Below are 20867 nucleotides of genomic sequence, written 5' to 3'. Positions count from 1 at the left end.
ATAACCTGTTACAGCACAATTTATTGTGGGAGGCAAGATTATCCAAACAAATATGTTTAGGAAACTAGTCTAGTAGAAAATTAAGTACAGTTAAGCTGAAGTGGCTTACACGTATTTCTATGATGAGATGTTTTTTAATACAATGAAGGTTAGTTTAGTTTGTTTCCTAATTGGCTGATATGCATGACTGATCATATATCAATTTCTAGACAAGCACAATTTAAATGCTCATTTCTAATTTTACAACAAAACTATATATATATATATATATAAACACAGCACAATAACTGGAGTATATTTCAAGGCAATGATGCATCAAGTATATCATCTGCACCACTACATATGTAATATACTAGATAAAACATTCAGAGCTAGAAATTGGGCCGTGTAGCGCCCGTTGTTTTGGCGCTACACGGCCTCCCGAAGTACCAAGATGACGGCTTGGCTGCTCACAAACATTTCCAGCGAGACGTGTGCCAGATGCCATCTTGGTATAGGTATTAGTGCACATGCAAATACCGAACGCCGGCAGCATGTAAAGTAAGGAGAAAATGGATACAATCAGTGTGCAACACTGATTTAACGTGATAGACACCATTTTGGGACTTAACGCTCAACTCAACGCACAGCTTTAACCACGACCATCTGAACATGTCTTTGAGTGCCTGGAGGACACCGCACCAGCGCTATTTAAAGGGACCATGCAAGATTTACAGGTTAGTGGCTGGATTATTGCTTCTGGCTGCTGATGCATTTGCAACTTTTTTTGGAGGTCTCCTATACTTGAAAACTAGGACATGGGGACATAGCCTAACATTTAGAGACAGGACGTGCAGGAGTGAAGTTAGGAAACACTTCTACGTGCGAAGGGTGGGGGAAGTTTGGAATGCTCTTCTGCAAATAGCAGCTGATGCTAGCTCAATTGTGAATTCTAAATCTGAGATTGATAGATTTCTGTGAACCAAGGGTATTAAGGGATATGGGGCTAAGGCATGACTAAGATATGGAGTTAGGTCACAGATCAACAATGATCTCATTGAATGGCGGAACAGGCTCGAGGGGCTAAATGTTACTGTCACTTGCTGCCTCTTGATATGCGCCACCTTCTCCTGCAAGAAAGCAGGACGTGTGTCTGGGTAATCTGCCTATCATGGTAGAATAGCTGCCAGTGTGTGTGGCCTGTGAGTTGTGGGTGGGCAGCTTGAAACAGTAGTAATGTGTAAGGGTGAGAGGAAGCATCTGATTGGAAGAGTTGAGTACTGATGGAAAGGTGGGTGATGGGGGGTGTAGTCTGTGGTGCAGTTGGTAGGAGATGCCATTTGACAGTTGACCTCGCTCACCTGACCACTCATTGAACTTCTTCCTGCAGTGCATCCATGTTCGTGGTGCTATGCGCCTGGCATTGACTTTGTCCCCTACTGTCTCCCACTGCCTTTTGGGCATATGTCTCGAGGGCCTCTTGCCGCCAACCCCCCCTCCCATGGATATAGGATGTCCCTCCTTCTGTCCACCTCTTGCACTAAGGTCTCTAGTGCATCAGCAGAGAACCTTGGTGCATGCACTCCCGCAGGCCTGGTACCAACTCAGATCGGCAGATTGGTGAGGTCTAGCATGCAGATTGGTGGATGTGGGATTTAGTAGTGCACAACCTTTTTTTTAATGTTTTAACATAACTCATCAGTTTATAAACATAGGGATGGAACCTGCACCTGTGTTTCACGTGTGCGATGTCTGATCTCTGTTCAGACTCCGTGCAGACAGCAGGCTGTTATTTTTAGCAAATAACAGGTACCGGCTACCTTTATGAGATTTTGAGACATCCTCCCTTTAAGAGATTGGGGTTCCCCCTGCTGGTGGAAAGTGCGCATTTACTTGAATCGGCCTACATTTTAACGCTGCTTGAAGGTGAGTACTGAGGTTGGACGAAATTCTCATCCTGCCTGCGCATGGGGCCATTGGGCGTGGGTTAATAGCAGATCGCACTATCCGCGCCCAATAATAGGCCTTATCCAATAATCCCCGCCCCCCCAGTCTCTGTATTCCATATAAAATATACAGGCTTTATTGATTTTTTTAAAAAACTACTGAGACAAGCAGTGCATAGAGAAAATCCCATGCAGCTTATGACAAGTACGGCAATAGAATAACCAGATATTGCTACATTGATCTTCATGATACATCCTGAATCAAGCATAAAATGTGCACAATACTGTGACCACCCATATAAGAGAGGAATTATTTTCTATTACCCAGACAGCAACCTAGACAGCTGAACAGTTCACCTGAAGCATTAATTTACCTTTTTTTTCCCCCAGTGATTCACAAGTTGACTGATTCACTGTGGACTTCTAGCATTTTCTGTTTTATTTGTAGCTTTATTACAGTAATATTAATATAATTTTACTAAAATAAGAACTTCAAAACACTTAAAAGTCATTGGTTTATTTGTCTTTCCTTTTTAAATTTCCTCATGGTCTCTTTTCATTCTCTTTTCTCTTATCAATAAACTCATATCATTCCATGCACCTCAGTCACATGATCCTAATTTTGTTGACATTGAACTTAGCATTTTGGGACTGAAGAAAGCAAAAACTTGCTGACAAGAGGAATAATCTGTTCTCATCAGGAACTTAGCCCTGAACAGAGGAGTGTAGTGTAGGTTGGTGCATTGCTGCAGCACACTGGTGTGCAATCACATATTAGCACCAAGCTGTAAGATAAGGGTTTATACCCATAATTTTCCACCTGATGCGAATTCCAAAACTTGATCCTGTAATCATTGAGAGACACTGAGCAGTGGCCAGACACTCTGCAAAAACGACCAGTGAGTGAGCTACCCTCAGCCTTTTCTCGCTCATCTCTGAGCAGCAACACCAGAAACCCGGGAGTAGGTCGTCACTGCTTAGGAAATTATGTGTGGCTCAGAGAGACATGGGGACAGACTTTGATCTATGGGCAGCTGATTAGCAGAGCTCCATCAATGCCTGCCCATTGGGCCAGCGGAATTCCTCGGTTTCCCAGTGGAAGAATTCCAGCTGAGTTTGACGTTGAGCCGGCCAGCAGGCAGGAAGGTCCAGAGGTGGGGTGGGAGTGGGGGGGGGGGTTGGGGAACTGATCGAGGAGGGGCCGAAGCTGGACAGCAGTGGCCCACAGTTTTCTTGTGGAGACCAGAGGAACACTTCTGCTCCTCCTGGCTCCACAGAAATAAAATCAAAAAAGATTTGGGGCCATTTTTTCAAAGTACTGCATGGGACTAATGGGCAGAGGACGCGTGGTATAAGCTCCACCCATTTGTCCCTCAGCATGTTCCTCCCATTTGTCCTTCAAAATTGCAATTGGATCCCAATTTGCACATTAAAATGGCCTAACGCTACAAACAGGTGGGCTCTCCGGCTTCCAAGATAGCAGTGGTCGGAGCACCAGTGAAAATGGGGTGGTAAGTGATCTGACACCATTTTTGGCCAGCACCGCCCCATTTAGGTCAGGTGGGCTGACTTACAGTCGGGCCCATGGATGTGAGGAAAAATAAAATAACTTACAAATGAGGCAGAAAATTAAAAAATCCCAGGGTCTTCAGTGGAACTTTCTCTTTTTAGACTTGCATTTAGGGGAGTAGCCAGTATAGCAGATCCTACTTCTATACTATTATATCCTACAATTTGTTCAATTTCATGTGAATCACTGAAATTAATTCAATTTTCATTAATGTATTATGTGTTATAAAATAAAATGAACAACATAACTAATACAATGCATAATGTACTTGCATTTATATAATGTCTTATGTCAAAACGTCTCAAAGTACTTTAAATAATGAATTACTTTTTAAAGTGCAATGAGTGTTGTTAGTGCATCAATATTTTCTGCCATTTTGCACAATTAGCCAATTATCCCTGATTCATCTGTGTGCAAACTGAATGAAGTTTGAGTGTGAGGTCCTTCTATATCGGCCTGTAGTGGACGCCATAGGGAACATGGGGAAACAATGCTGTATGATTGATTGTTTATCATTTTGTTCAGTTTGGCTGCTTTTTTGTCTGTTTAGCTGACTTGCCAGGTGAATTGCATAGGAACATAGGAACAGGAGTAGGCCATTCAGCCCCTCGTGCCTGCTCCGCCATTCGATAAGATCGTGGCTGATCTGTGATCTAGTTCCATATAACCTGCCTTTGGCCCATATCCCTTAATACCTTTGGTTGCCAAAAAGCTATCTATCTCACACTTAAATTTAGCAATTGAGCTAGTATCAATTGCCGTTTGTGGAAGAGAGTTCCAAACCTCTACTACCCTTTGTGTGTAGAAATGTTTTCTAATCACGCTTCTGAAAGGTCTGGCTCTAATTTTTAGACTGTGCCCCCTACTCCTAGAATCCCCAACCAGTGGAAATAGTTTCTCTCTATCCACCCTATCCATTCCCCTTAATATCTTATAAACTTCGATCAGATCACCCCTTAACCTTCGAGACTCGAGAGAATACAACCCCAATTTGTGTAATCTCTCCTCGTAACTTAACCCTTGAAGTCCGGGTATCATTCTAGTAAACCTACGCTGCACTCCCTCCAAGGCCAATATGTCCTTCCGATGATGCGGTGCCCAGAACTGCTCACAGTACTCCAGGTGCGGTCTAACCAGGGTTTTGTATAGCTGCAGCATAACTTCTGCCCCCTTGTACTCTAGTCCTCTAGATATAAAGGCCAACATTCCATTAGCCTTTTTGATTATTTTCTGCACTTGTTCATGACACTTCAATGATCTGAACCCTTAAGTCCCTTTGGACATCCACAGTTTTTAACTTTTTAACATTTAGAAAGTACCCTGTTCTATCCTTTTTTGATCCAAAGTGGATGACCTCACATTTGTCTACATTGAATTCCATTTGCCACAATTTTGCCCATTCACCTAATCTGTCAATATCCCTTTGTAATTTTATGTTTTCATCTACACTGCTTATAATGCCACCAATCTTTGTGTCATCGGCAAACTTAGATATGAGACTTTCTATGCCTTTATCTAAGTCGTTAATAAATATTGTGAATAATTGAGGCCCCAAGACAGATCCCTGCGGGACTCCACTAGTCACATCCTGCCAATGTGAGTACTTACCCATTATCCCTACTCTCTGTCGCCTTTCGCTCAGCCAATTTCCTAACCAAGTCCGTACTTTTCCCTCAATTCCACGGGCTTCTATCTTAGCTAACAGTCTCTTATGTGGGACCTTATCAAATGCCTTCTGGAAGTCCATATAAATAACATCCATTGACAGTCCCCTGTCTACTACTTTAGTCACCTCTTCAAAAAATTCAATCAAGTTTGTTAGGCACGACCTACCTTTCACAAATCCATGCTGGCTCTCTCTCATTAACTGAAAATTCTCGAGGTGTTCAGTCACCCTATCCTTAATTATAGACTCCAGCAATTTCCCCACAACAGATGTTAGGCTAACTGGTCTATAATTCCCCGGTTTCCCTCTCTCTCCTTTCTTAAAAAGCGGAGTGACATGTGCAATTTTCCAATCTAGAGGGAGAGTTCCTGAATCTAGAGAACTTTGAAAGATAAACTTTTTCAGCCTCAATGCTATGCAATGAAATGGGATCTACCATATTACATTTAATACCCTGAAGTATTTACTGACAGCAGCTGTGCTGAGTTTTGTTCTGGCACCTCACCTGACATCTTAGCTCTTCTTTCAGCTTTTCTGTTTTGTATTTCAGATCCTTGCGCAAACCCCATTCTGCAGTTCTCTTCTATCTCTGATGGATAGTCCAATATGCCAGAACATAATGGTTTCTTCTCCTCATCAGCAGAGGTAGAAAAGGAAGACGAAGCACTCCGCTTCTCTTCTGAATCTCTTTTCTGATAATGTTGCCGGTCATCTCTTGAGATATCTTGAGATGCTTCATAGTCGTCTTCATTATCATCTGCGATAGCAAATATTACTGAACAAAGTAAGCGATTGCTGTTTTAAAGTAAGCCAAACACTGGAAAGTAGGCTGGGTTTTCATTATTAGCATTCTTACAGATTCCCATAATAGACATGGTTGATTTCCAATATAAGTTGCATAGAAAGAGCCAGTTAAGCATTCAGCAACCAGTAACCATTACTTCAAATCTATCCAAAATTAAATCCAGCTCATCATTCACATTCCACTGCATAGTCTGCTGGTTTCAGTATAATCAGTTTCAGGTTTCAGTATAATCATGCAGTCCAGTAATGATTGTGATGTATTACTTAATTTAAGGTGAAGATCCAATATGGTATGTCATTGTGTTGTATCATCAAATACACTTTATGGTAATGAAAAGTTTAAAACAAGCAATCTTTCCCATAAATAATACTAGTGGTACCTAAGACTGCCAAAGACTCAAGAAGAACAGTATTGAATTATAAAGTTTAAATTGGAAATATCTGCTTATATTTGATAAATTCAGATTTCAGGGCCAACATAAAATGCAAGAGATAAATTACCCTCATCCATTCTCTTTTTGAAGGAAAGTTTTCTTCTTCGAGGTCTGGGAATCTCTCCATCTGAATCATCACTTGTTTGTGCTCTGAGTAGCATGTCTGCCTAGAATGTGAAAGAGCAGCAGTGGGTGGCTTCAGACAAGAGTAATCACAGTAAATGAGAAAGAGACATTTCACTCTTTACTGGACCAAGGTTTAAAGGACATAAAGAAACACATTGGGGGTAATTTTGACTTTAGACGATAGTGTGAAATGCGCGATATCGGCTTGGCAATCCGTTAAACATCTCCCGATTTTAATTTAAACTTAAATCAGCAGAGGTGTTTAACAGGGGGCCGAGCCAATATCGTGTGTTTTATACTTTAAAGTCAAATATTACCCCCAATGCTTCAGAAATTCTCCTAAACTGATTCAATCTCCATGGGTAGAGGCGCCATGCCATCCTAACCCCTGTCAGTCTATTCAATATTGTTCAGATAAGTAATATTAGCATCTGGTTGCATTTGTAATTTGAGCATGGATTAATGTTTTATTGGTGGGGCTTCATCAGCTATGTTAACTGTAACATTTCCTTTCTAACCTTCATGATTTCATGGGAATAATATGAATGACGTTTGTACTTTAGCTCTAAGATTACAGTGTGTTCATATATTTTCCAGTTCTAATTGCCTTCTCTTATGAAAATGCCTGGGATTGGATTTTGAAACAACTGTGGTGATTCCCCACATTGTTTACTTTGATCTCCTATACAAGTTTATTCTAAAAGTAAGTAGTTGCACTTTGACCTAGATATTTCAATTGTATCTAGAAATTATTAAGGGCAATATTTTATGTTGTCATAGTCAGAATTCTTGTAGCACAATTAAACATAGGTGAGCTGTGTTCACAGAGAGGAGTGCCAGTACAGAAATGGCAGTAGCAACTTTCATCCCCATGTTGGGATATTGCAGGACTCAGTGGAGCATCCATGTGTCATGGTGGGAAGGTGGATTTGTGTAGTGGCATCATCAACGTGGTCATGAAGATTTTAGAAGTGCCTTCTTTAACCATATCCACAAGCACATTCCTTTTTCAAATCCAACTGATATTGTAGTACTATAGCAAGCAGGAAGATTGGTATAACATGCATTTCAAGTGACATTGATGTCTTAGACTGCACGCACATACATTTATCACTGTTCAATATCTCCACATGTATTAATGCTTTTAATGATATTTCTGCTTCTCCTCTTGCTACACAAATTTATTCTGTAACTGTGTTAACAGATTCTCACTTCTCCACAGTAGTTTGTTTTTATCCAAGCTTAATAACTACAGGGCTGCTTTTTCTCCCAGGCCCTACAGCAACATAATTTCAGTAGGCTAGGACTTCCACATGCCCCATCCAAATTCCCAGGCTCAGGCTCATTGAGATAATTCCAGCGGGCTCCCGGTGTAATTTTTGCCCACACCAGAGAGCCTGCGTTGGTGGAGGGAGGGATATAACTGAAGCAGGCTTTAGGCATCTGTTTCAGGGTAGCCTGGCCAATTGTCTCCGGGGCAGTTGAAAAAAAATATTTTTGAAAGAAAGAAAAAGGAATACTTGCATTTATATAGCGTCTTTCATAACTTCAGGACATTCCAAAGCCATGAAGTACTTTTGAAGTGTAGTCACTGTTGTACTGTAGGAAACACGGCAGCCAATTTGCACACGGCAAGGTCCCACAAACAGCAATGTGACAATGACCAGATAATCTGTTTTTAGGTGTTAGTTAAGGGATAAATATTGGTTCGGACATCGGGAAGAACTCCCCTGCTCTGCTTCGAAATACTGCCACGGGATCTTTTACATCCACCTGAGAGGGCAGACGGGGCCTCGGTTTAACATCTCATCTGAAAGACAGCACTTCCGACAGTGCAACTCTCCCTCAGTATTGCACTGAAGTGTCACCCTAGATTTTGTGCTCAAGTCTCTGGAGTGAGACTTGAACCTACAACCTTCTGACTCAGAAGCGAGAGTGCCACCACTGAGCCATGGGGTTGAAATATGTAATTGAGCACCGTGACACTGCACACACCTGACTATATTTGGGCAGATGTACTGGATGCCTGCTATTATTTTTGGCATGAAATTCTGCAAGTGGCGGTGGGCAGTGGGAGCTGGCAGAACAGCTCCCCGCCTGAGTCTCTGCTCGGTCTGTTTGAGTTGTGTTGGGTCGCTGGTGAAACTCCAGAGGGAAATATGGCTCCTGCATATTCAAGTCTGAACATGTTGACTAAATACTTAAAGAGAATTTGATACTGTAACTGCTAAGCCATCATTAACACTGTTTAATGATTTAGCTCAGTCTGACTTTAATTACTGTGACATCATCTGTTGCATTGCTTCTGTTAGTCTTACAAGCAAACTCAAGGTTTTATATAACAAAGCTGTCTGGCACTGAATGAGCACCAATGGAATAACATGCTCAAATGGATACTGAGCTAAAGCCAATATTTGTCATAGGATACATTCTGTGGTGATGAAAAGTATAGCAACTGATTTAAGCTTAAGAAGTGATTATATTAACAGGGCAAAAAGCAAGGACAGCTTGATAAAAAGAATAATGAAGAAGAAAGAATTTGCATTTAAATAGTACCTTTCACACTCTCAGGAGGCCCAAAGTACTTGACAACCAATTAAGTACTTTTGAAGTATAGGCACTATTATCGTATTGGAAAATACGCCAGCCAATTTGCACACAACAGGGTCCCACAAACAGCAATGAGATAATGAGCAGATAATCTGTTTTTAGTGCTCTTGATTGAGGGATATGGCCAGGGGAGAACTCCCCTGCTCTTCTTCAAATAGTGCTATGGGATCTTTTACATCCACCTGAGAGAGCAGTGTTGACATCGGGCTTATTTTTCTTACTGGTACTAATATAACTTTGGAGAAAAATCAGACTTAAACCAATGTGGTTTAGCATTATGCCAATACACTTCTTGTGCAATTCTCTGCGCAGTAACATGCTTGTTCATAGCTCAACATAAAATGTTGACATATTGCTATTTGAGTTGCCTTTCTTAGCTGCACAGAATACTCTGTAAGGAAATAACTTCAGTGAATAAGTCATTACCTTCGAACCTTCATCTCGTAGATTGAACGTGAGTTCTAGGTTTGTTAAGAACTGGTCAGAAAATTCTGGATACATATCCAAAACTTCTAAAAGGTCTTCCCTCTGGATCTTGTGCAAATCACAATACGTCAGTGCTCGTACATCAGCATTAGATTTCCCAGGTCTTGCATAAAGATGGATCATTTCACCAAAGATGTCGTTTTTCCCTAGACAGAAACAGATGTTCCTTTTAAAATCAAAGCTCCTTAGAGATAAATCTTGAGTCACTATTTCTCCCTGACACCAGTTTCAGAAAATTCCTAAACTTCTTTTGATTTTCGTACCTTGAGAAATAGATTTAAATAAATGATTGAGACATGTAACTCAATGAACACAACCTGGGGTCAGTACTGAAGTATTGTAATCGATGATGTATGATATAGTTCTGACCTTCTCTGTAGAAAAAGTGACATAGGTGCTATGAAGCTACCACTGAAACTTCAAAACAACTGTTCTCTAACTGAAAACATATGTAGAATGCCAGGGCTGGCTGGTAAGCTCCTGCTCAGTATCTCGGGCACTTTATTCTTTTCTCTAGGGCTTTTACAGATAAGTTTTGATATCAGTAACAAACACACATCATTTCTTTTGCCCTAATTAATTTTCTTTTTCTAGCTAATTAAGTTGTGTTTATTGATGGTTAAGGGCTAAGTTTTACTGAGTTCTAGTTGGTTACTCTTCAATTTCTGAAAGGGAAATTCAATCGGACAAGTAGAATGTTGGATAAGAATTACTGCAGCTTTCAAACAGAATGTTTTACTTTACAAAAAGTACTTTTTTTTGTGCCTTTGTTAGACTTGTTGTAAATGGACTTCTATTCAAAGCAGAAGCGATCGTATTGCTGTCCTATTCAAATGAAGTCTGAGTTTTGAAAATGATTCGCAGCAAAAGCAAGTGAAAATACTTTTACGATGTCTGTTATTAAAGGTTGATCATCACAGTTGCACAGGGCTCAATATATTGGAATTTTGCACAGCCAATTTTGCACAGCCATGCCCTTTCAAACATCTGATGTGATGCACATTCAAATGAACGTTCTTTACCAAATAATCTAAGGCCTATTTTTTGTGGCTGATAGTGAACTGTTAAAAAGAAATTCAGAAACAAACACAATTGAGATATATGATTCCTCATAAAAGGTGTTATGAGATTCAGCAAATGAACATCAATCATCCACACTGATCTTTTAATACTTCCCAAACAATTAACATGCCATTAATAAGTAAAACTAATCTCTCTAACTTCAGTGATCTGGCTGTGCAATGCACAATAATAGCAGAAAATTGTTGAACACTGGCTGAGAAAATCCTCATTTACCCAAAAGAGATTGCATGTGCTCAGGCTCCTAGTTTTGTCCTGTGTGTATTATGTATGATGGTAACATTAGGGCACTTTGGCACAATTGCAGATTAAAAACAAATTCATTTTGAAATCTTCTCAAGGGTAATTTTCACTTTCACTGCTTGTCTGGTAAACTGGGGAAGCGGGTTGCCCTCCTGATATAGAACCTGGCCGATTTTCTATTCCATTTCGTTTTCATTGATCCGCTCCGCCAATTTACTGCCCAGTTTCACCAGAGGTCAAAATTATCTCCCTAAAATCTGTTAAATCTGCAGGCCACGATCCTCATGGATACGTTGGAACCCCTCTGGTGCCCTTTATTGCTGAGTCCACCAGAGTTTGTGGAGGCAGTGGGAGGGTATCTCATTTGTATGGGGCCAGCGACTGCACACGCCACTAGGTGTACATTTCCAGTGTCTTCCTGCTGTAAGCAGCTGGAAAATCCAGCGCCTGGCCACCTTTGCGGGGGAGGGTTTGCCCCGGGTCTCCACACACCATGGAGCCCCCCAAACCCCTTCAGTAAGGGGGCCAATTCTCAGGATCCTGGCTGCTTCCCTTGCCTACACTGACCCCTGGTGGAGTCTACTTCTGCCCATTTGGAGGCCCTTGGCATGCCAGCTAACAGTCTCACAATGGGTCCTGACTGACCCGGGCAAGCAGGAACTCACAATGTGAGGAATCCCCACCCCTGGGACTGTCTCCTGATATCATCTGCCTTGCGAGGGGCGGGTGGAAGATCCGCCTCTTACAAGGCTGCCCACAAAATCCTGGAAATTGTGGGATGGAATCGGTCCAAGGCACGACCAATTTGCATGGTCGAGCATCATTTCCATACTGCTGGCGAGTTGCTTGCACATTTCAGGGAGAGTTGAGGGAGGTTGGGCATCGCGGGAGGGTGATTTTTGAGGAGCCAGGAGGAGCATTAAATGCTTCTCTTGACCCCACAAAAATTATTTTAAAAGTTTAACTTACCTATTTTTGAGCAGCCTACAGCGGTTCTTTTAAGGCTCGCTGGTCAGGCCTCTCAATGCAAGTACCAATGGAAGGAGTGTGGTGCAAGCTCTATCTATTGGTACCTGAAAATTACATCGGGGTCCTACTGACGTCGTAGGACACAAATTTGTATTGGTTAATGAGGCGCCTGGGCCACCCATTTCAAGGACCCCACCAAGATGTTGATGGCCTAGGTATTGGCAGGAACAAGGCGGTAAGTTCTGCACTCCCATTTTCCTTGCACTATCGCCCCGTCCCTGCCCGAAAACAAGGATGGAAATTGGCCCCTATACAATAAGACTCTACCACTTGTATGCATGATGGTTTAATGCAGAAGTTAGACGTCAATGCATTGCCCATAAGACCATAAGAGATAGGAGCAGGAGTAGGCCATTTGGCCTTTCTAGCCTGCTCCGCCATTTAATGAGATCATGGCTGATCTGATTTTTACCTCAACTCCACTTTCCCGTCTTTTCCCCGTATACTTTGACTCCCTTGCTGATAAAAAAATTTGTCTAACTCAGCCTTGAATGTATTCAATGGCTCAGCCTCCACAGCTTTTTGGGGTAAAGAATTCCAAAGATTCACCATCCTCTGGGAGAAGAAATTCCTCCTCATTTCCATCTTAAATGGGCTACCCCTTATTCTGAGACTATGCCCCCTTGTTTTAGATTCCCCCATGAGGGGTAACATCCTCTCAGCATCTACCCCTATCGAGTCCCCTCAGAATCTTATATGTTTCAAAAAGATTTCCTCTCATTCTTCTAAACTCCAATGAGTATAGACCCAACCTGTTCAATCTTTCCTCATAAGACAACCCTTCCAAACCCGGAATCAACCGAGTTAACCTTCTCTGAACTGCCTCCAATGCAAGTGTATCCTTCCTTAAATAAGGGCACCAGATCTGTATGCAGTACTCCAGGTGTGGTCTCACCAGCACCCTGTACAGTTGTAGCATGACTTCCCTGCTTTTATAATCCATCCCTCTAGAAATAAAGGCCAATATTCCATTTGCCTTCCGGATTACCTGCTGCACCTGTATGTTGACTTTTTGTGTTTCATGTACGAGGACACCCAGATCCCTCTGTACTGCAGCTTTTTGCAGTATTTCTCCATTCATATAATATTTTGCTTTTTTATTTTTCCTCCCAAAGTGGATGACTTCACACTTTCCCACTTTATATTCCATCCGCCATTCGCTTAACCTGTCACTATCCCTTTGCAGACACTTTGGGCCCGATATTAGGAGGGCGGCGGGTTCTCAGCGGGGGGTTGACTGGGTGCGTGGGTAACGTGCCCGGTGAAATCAGTGTGCTCTGCACGGAATCGCAGGTAATTGGAGCCACTTACCTGTGGTTCCGGGTTTTGCGCTGGAAAGCTGCGCAGCGGGCGGACTGCGCATGCGCAGCAAAGTCTGGCAGCTGGAGGAGCCCCATTTAAAGGGGCAGTCCACCAATGCTCCTCCTGCAGCAAACAACCAATTCTGAACCATGGAGCAGGCCAGAGGAAAGGCTGCCCCATGGTTTTCGGACTCCTCACTCCAGGTGCTGCTGGATGGGGTGAGGAGGAGGAGGGAAATCCTTTTCCCATCCGATGGGAGGAAGTGCCCTCCCTCTACCAGGAAGGCCTGGCTGGAGGTGGCCGAGGAGGTCACCAGCAGCAGCAATGTGCCACGAACCTGGGTCCAGTGCAGGAAGAGATTTAATGACCTAACCGGGTCAGCCAAAGTGAGTATACTTACGCATTCTCCCACACTCCGTCTTCCACATCACCTCCAACACCACACAACTCTTCTGTACTGCCACCACAACGCTCTCGCATCACTCCTCACATCCACTCAACCATCATCCTCACCTTGCCTGCACGGTCTCACCGCCCCTGTCCCCATTCGAACACTACCACGCAACCCAATCCTCATACAATCTCATGGCTATGTTGCACACGCACCCTCACCAACGCATGCAGCGGGTCACCATGCGACCATCACTCAATCACGCCTTTGTGTTTTGCCTTGATAGGAGAAGAGATGCCAGAACACCCGGGAGAGGGCAAGGACCGGAGGGGGCCCGCCACACCAGCGGGCACTAACAGACGCAGAGCAGCAGGCATTGGAGATCAGCCACACGCTGGAGTGCCTGTCCGTGGCGGATGCAGAGGCTGGGATTGCACAAGCGGCTGGTGACAGAAAGCTAACACTCAGCCCTCATGATAGCGAATGATCTTAGCATCACTTGGAATCTGCAGCACCTCAACATCTGTCCACATGCTTAATATTGCTTTCTGTTCTCTTGCAGGCCCATCTGTGAGCGGTGTGACCGCGGAGGGCGATTCCTCAGAGGACCTGCCGGCCTCTGAGGGCCCATCGTCACATCCGAGCCATGCATCCACCAGCGCAGATATACACACCTCGTTGGGTCCCCGTCCTCGCTTAGTTGGGCTTGCACATGATGAGTCACCACGCACATGTGAGCACAAGAGGACCCTGGTGGCAGGGGCAGCCGTGGCGAGTCCGCGTCGGTGGGAGCACTCTTCTCCAGGCTCTGCTCAGCTGGACCCAGATGCTGAACCCTGGGGGCCAGCCGTGAAAAGGAGAGTCATCAAGGGGCAGCAGCACATTGCCGAGATGCTGGTCCAGGTGCCACGCGCACTCTCCACAATCGCGCAGAGGATGGAGGAGTCCAACTCCTGCATGAGGGGAATGGTGGCACAGGTACAGGAGGGTATCTCCGAGATAGTGCCACAGGGACGTGAAGGCATCGCTGCGATAGTGTCGCGAGTAGGTGCGGGAATGTCTTCGGTGGAGGAAAGGCTAGCACAGGCACAAGCACAGCTCAACAATGAGTCCATTCAGGCCCTGATAATGGCCTTTCGGATTCAGGGTGAGCAACATTCTGCCGCCTTAAACAGGCTGACAGATTCTTTACAGGTGGCCGTCCAAGGCCTCACACAAGCCCTCCAAACTGTCGTCCAGCAGGGTGGAAGGAGAGATGTGGGCCTGGGCCAGGAGAGGGATGATGGTGAAAGGGGACATGGAAGTGGGGACGCCACTCAAAGCGCTCCCACATCTCACCCGTTGCCCCCCTCTCAACCAGTACCCACAATGCTGCCCCCTCTCCAGGTGGCCGAGTCTGCCCCTGCACAGGTGCAGGTGGAGCAGTCTTTGGAGGGGCCCTCACGGGCACCGAAACCCAGAGGGCGTCCACGTAGAACATCTAATCGGTCAGGGCATGGACAAGAGCAACCTGCCACTACCTCTGCTGAAGCCACAGGGGTAGCACCATGTAGGGGTTCCTGTAAACGCAAGACGAAGGTTTTGTGCGCACAAAGGGAATGCACAAGGGTGTTTGACGATTTGACTGATCTATAGTTACCTGCTTTCTGTCACTCCCTTCTTGAATAGGGGTGTTACATTTGCGGTTTTCCAATCCGCTGGGACCTTTCCAGAATCTAGTGAATTCTGGAAAATTACAACCAATGCATCCACTATCTCTAAAGCCACTTCCTTTAAGACCCTTGGATGCAAGTCATCAGGTCCAGGGGGCTCGTCAGCCTTTAGACCCATTAGTTTACCGAGTACTTTTTCTCAAGTGATAGTGATTGGTTTTAGTTCCTCCCTCCCCTTTGCCTTTTAATGATCTACTATTATTGGTATGTTATTAGTGTCTTCTACTGTGAAGACCGTTACAAAATATCCGTTCAATTCCTCTGCCATTTCCTTGTTTTCCATTATTATTTCCCCAGTATCATTCTCTAAGGGACCAATGTTTAATTTAGCTACCATCTTCCTTTTCATATACTTGTAGAAGCATTTACTGTCAGTTTTTATATTTCTTGCTAGTTTACTCTCATAATCTATTTTCTCCCTCTTTATTATTCTTTTAGTCATCCTTTGCTGGCTTTTAAAGTTTTCCCATTCTTCGGGCTTACCAGTAATCTTTGCCACGTTGTATGCTTTTTCTTTTAACCTGATACCATCCTTGACTTCCTTAGTTAGCCATGATTGGTTCACCCTTTTTCTGGAGTCTTTCCTCCTCACAGGGATATATTTTTGTTGTGAGTCATAAAATATCTTTTTAAATGTTTGCCACTGCTTATCCACCATTATCCAATCTAATTTGTTTACCCAGTCCACTTTCGCCCTCAATCCTTTGTAATTGCCCTTATTTAAGTTTAATAAGTAGTTTCAGACCCAAGATCCTTGCTCTCAAACTGGATGTGAAATTCTATCGTGTTATGATCACTGCTTCCCAAGGGATCCTTTACTTTGAGATCATTAATTAATCCTGTTTCATTACCCATTACCAGATCCAAAATGGCCTGTTCCCTGGTTGGTTCCCCGACATATTTGGTCTAAGAAACAGTCCCGAGTACACTCTATGAACTCCTCCTGAGGGCTACTTTTGCCAATTTGATTTGTCCAATCTATGTGAAAGTTAAAATCGCCCATGATTATTGCATTACCTTTTTTACAAACCCCCCTTATTTCCTGATTTATATTTTGCCCTATAGTGTAGCTACTGTTAGGGGGCTTATATTCTACTCCCACCAGTGATTTCTTTCCCATGCTATTTCTTACCTCCACGCAAATTGATTCGACATCTTGATCTTCTGAGCCAAGATCATTTCTGACTATTATACCAATTTCATCCTTTATTAACTGAGTTACCCCACCACCTTTACCTTTTTCCTATCATTAAATAGTCACAAATTTTGCAACTAGAAGAATTTTGTGACCAGGAAAGTTGCTTAGATAGGATATGGGAGAATTTATCCCTTATTTATATATAAGCCCCAATTTTGTGAGGCACTGCTGGAAGAATGGAGCCTCACTACCTTTGAGTGTAGGTCACAAAATTGGACATGTAACCTAGCATACTCAATTCACAGCAGGCTGCATTTTACAGCAAACAAAATGCCACCAATTTGGTGGCTGCATTGATGGCCAGTGCAAGTCTTGTTACACCTCCAAATTTTATTGAAACTGATCCTTGGCTAGATCTTATGGCCTTCTCACTGCTTCCTCACCGACATCATTGCTCGCCTATTGTCTGCGATCCCCACAGTCTGGGTGGTCTGCAGGATTCCTGAGGATGGGCAGTGAGAAACATATTTTCAAATATTTTTGGGATTCTCCCCCCAGGCCAATCCTCTGGCCATGATGCCATCTCCTTGCTGCCTCCAGCATCAGCCAGGAGGCCCCAAAGCAGGCAGCTGTGAGCGTAATTGTAGACTTGAAAGACCTGCAGCCCTGCCCTTGCTTTTCCTTCCAAATCCCAGTGCAAGGCCCACACAAATGATCCAGGGCAGGAAAGCTGAGTGCTCTTTTCCCTTTACTGGTGCAGTGCACCTCAAGTGTATTCTACCTGTTGGCCATGCAGTGGTTGACCAAAGAGGAAAATCTATCTTATACTGTATTCTTTGGAGAATCACGGTAATAATAAATAGTCCCTCTTTCGAAATATTACACGATAATGGACATATAACTGCCACAGTTGGAAAATCTTGGGCAGCGCGTGTATAGATTTGCAATGTGTGCTGCTGACAGGTGAGATTCCTTGCTAGCAGCTGAACTAATCCCAGTTTTAGCCAACAGACTGGACCTATGAGCTCCTCCACTCCCTCTGCCTCTACTCCTATATCTTCCCATTCATTAAGCTAACACTAGGTCTGAACTGGTATTAAACACTCACTTTTTGAAGAGCCATGAATGGTGCGTAATTGTGCTCGAGTTTCCAATGATTGGTATTTTATACGGCATTAACAAGTACAAAGTGGCTTTTTCCTTGTCTAGGGTTAATTAATTTCCAGAGAGATAAGGCTGTTCAGAGCCGCACCAAACAGTCCATAGGTGCTACCATCAAAAATCTCACCACTGTCTACATATCTACTTCTTCACTAAAATTAGTGAGGGCGAGAATTCCAGATCACTAAGTGTTTTAACAGCAAGTGTTTCTGAACAACAAATGAACATTAACCACCTCTCTGGGAAAGCTGAGCTTAAATGAATCTTGGTTCAAATGATATAACAATTTAGGTAAGTTGTCCAAATGACATGAAAAAGAAGAGAATTTATATGTTGTTATAGAGAAGGAGTATTCCTGGCCTTCAGAAATATTTAGAAAAAACCAAGAGCTGCAAAGGTTTATAATGGATTTACTGCTGAGTAGCCCCATTATGTCAACATTTACTCTGAAGGCCATTTATCCAGTGAAAAATGAGTAGTTTTAGTAAGATTTAGCTTTGAACACCTGCTCAATATCAGCCAGACATTGAAAAATAATCTAATTATACAAAGGATTTGTCAATAACCTGGAGAGGCAAGTAATATCGCAGTTTGATGAATGTTGCTTTAATTATATAATACAGCACCTGCGCCTAAAGGTTAAACTGCAAGAAAGTGTTACAATACATCTTTGCTGACAAGTATAAAGTACTTCTTTAAGAGGCACGGCATTTAGCTATAAGTTGAGTTGTTGAACAGTTTTTGGACATTAGGTGTTCAGTTATCTGCCTATTCAATCATTCTTTAGGCAAACAAAGTTTACAGATATCAATTAATTGAAAGACTCCCAAATCTCAATGTAACTTTGGTAATATAAATCTAATGATATGGATTGTGTGATATTCATCTTATGTTAACATATCTATTTGACAGGAAACATTTGGTTGCTATTCATACTAAAATCCATAGGTTTCAAAATTGCGGCCTGTGACGGGATCCCAGGTGTCCCTGTGGTTGTCAGATTTCTATACATCAGATTTTTGTATTTTTCTGTATTTGTTTCACTTAATAGTATGTTATTTTTATGTTATATACTTATTTTAAAAAAACAATTCTGCAGTGAAATTTTCCTTTAGGTAACGGACACTGACTTTCAGAAGTTAGGACAGGGGGTCCTGGGAGTGTGTCAATATTTGCAAGAGGTTCCTCCCCCCCCACACACAAAAGTTTTAAGATCATTGCATATCTACAATTCCATAGTACTAAATTCATTTTCAGTATGTAAATTATGAGGATTTCCCTCAGAAAGCAATGAGCCCCCAGCAAGTTCAGCACAGGGCACTCCTGCTCCCAATGCAGATACTCAAGAGATAATTATAAATGCAGGTAGAAGGCCTTTTGAATTATAGGCCAGTTGGTTCAGCAATCATCTACCATTGATACTCCCTCAGGTAAGGGAACACTTAGGGGTATGACACATCCATAACCAATGCACAGAGGTACACGACAGGGGCAAACACAACAGGAAAATACATTGAATGCTCTCACTGCATGGCACTCAAACACCACATACATTCATTCACTAAATAAAATTATTCTGCTCTTGTAATTTGCCATTCTTTCATTGTGCCAAAAAATAGTGTCAGATGTCCAAAAGTCAACCCAACAAATTGGCTGATCCCTGGTGATGTCATTTTATTGATTACGCCTCTGTAAAGCACCTTGCAAATTTTTCTACATTAACGGTGCTATGGCACTATATAAATGCAAGTTATTGTAGCTGTTGTGATTGTAGCTGTTGCTGTTATTGTATGTGTGTACTTGGAGTAAAAATATAAAAAATAAGCTCAGTGGTGACCTTCATTGCAACTGGTAGTACGTAGCACTTGATTAACTGTCTCTGAAGGTCTAACATCTCAGCTTAGCACTCCTCAGCCATACTTGAATGAGTGATATAGTACACCTGCTACCTGGGGTAATACTTTCTGTGAGTGGTGTGCCTGCTATATCATCTGCTCCAATAATCAGCAAAGTAGAAAATACTGTTGTAAAATTCACTGACAAGGCCATCTCTGATCACTTCTTTGTATCCCTCACGCCCAACATCTTCTTACTTTCTTCCAACCCCACTTCCTTCTGCATTCATCGCTGGAACAAATTCTCCCCCAAGTCATTTACAACTGAACTTTCAAACTCCCAACTGCTTAGCCTTTGGCCCTCCACTCATAACGATACTTCTACAGCCGTCAATTTGCTTAACCATTTCCTCACCTCCACCTTCAATGCCCTTGTCCCCAGCAAAGCCTTTACTCTCTGGTCATTCCTCATAGTATGGCCTTCATCTTCGTGCCCTCAAGTCCAATATGTGGAGACCTGAGCATACCTGGTGCACAAATAGTTTAGCCATCCATTATTGCTGAACCTGAATACAAGCTGAACCACATCAAGTGCTATCAGGCCTCATTCTCCACTGCCAAAACAAGTCATTACTCCAGGAACATCCTGGAGAGCAAAGATAACCACTGGATTCTTTTATCCACTACCAACTGTCTCCTTAAATTGCTTTCCCTGCACCCTCACCTCCAAGTGCGAACAGCTCATGGACTTCTTTCTTAGTAAGGTTGTGACCATCCATTCAGCTGTATCTGCTTTGCCCCTTCCCCACCAAGCCAAACCAAACCCCTCACAAGTGTTCCCCTTGTTCGAGCCCTGAACCGGCATCTTTCTCTAGTATCTGTCTCAAATCCCCTCATGACCCACCTTCTGCTTCATTGACCCCAATCTCACTAAACTACTGATCCTGGTCCCAATGCTAGCTGATATTGTTAATGGTTTGCTATCCTCAGGTACTGCTGCCCTCCCTTTCAAAACTGTTGTCATCACCCCCATCCTCAAACCTCCCTTGACCCCTTTGTCTTTGCAAATTACCTCCCCATCTCTAATCTCCCTTTTTTTTTTACAAAGTCCTGGAACTTGTTGTTGCCTCCAAAGTCTGTGACCATCTTACCTGCAACTCCGTGTTTGAATCTGTCCATTCAGATTTCTACCCCTGCCACAGCACTGAAATGTGACTGTGACCATGGTGCATTATCTCTCCTTGTTCTCTCTGTAGCCTTTGACATGATAAACCACACCATTCTCTTCCAATGTCTCTCCTTCGTTGTCCAGCTCAGTGGGATTGCCCTCGCTTAGTTCCCCTCTGACCTTTTCA

General features: G+C 43.1%; 1 protein-coding gene across 1 annotated transcript in view; it reads right to left on the bottom strand.

The window, feature by feature from the left end:
- The window catches only part of LOC137323641 (potassium voltage-gated channel subfamily H member 7-like), a 140141-nt gene that overhangs the window by 17936 nt on the left and 101338 nt on the right, over positions 1-20867 (bottom strand). Inside the window, exons 7-9 of the mRNA XM_067987370.1 lie at positions 9562-9767; positions 6467-6566; positions 5667-5918 (exon numbers count right to left, since the gene is read on the bottom strand). Coding sequence (XP_067843471.1) covers positions 5667-5918; positions 6467-6566; positions 9562-9767 — 558 coding nt within the window. The remainder of the gene's footprint in view (positions 1-5666; positions 5919-6466; positions 6567-9561; positions 9768-20867) is intronic.

Source organism: Heptranchias perlo, chromosome 7 (assembly GCF_035084215.1).
Source record: "Heptranchias perlo isolate sHepPer1 chromosome 7, sHepPer1.hap1, whole genome shotgun sequence".
In the NCBI taxonomy this organism is placed as follows: Eukaryota; Metazoa; Chordata; class Chondrichthyes; order Hexanchiformes; family Hexanchidae; genus Heptranchias; species Heptranchias perlo.
The sequence above is the reverse complement of the archived record's forward strand: the minus strand, read 5'-3'. Positions and strand labels throughout refer to the sequence as shown.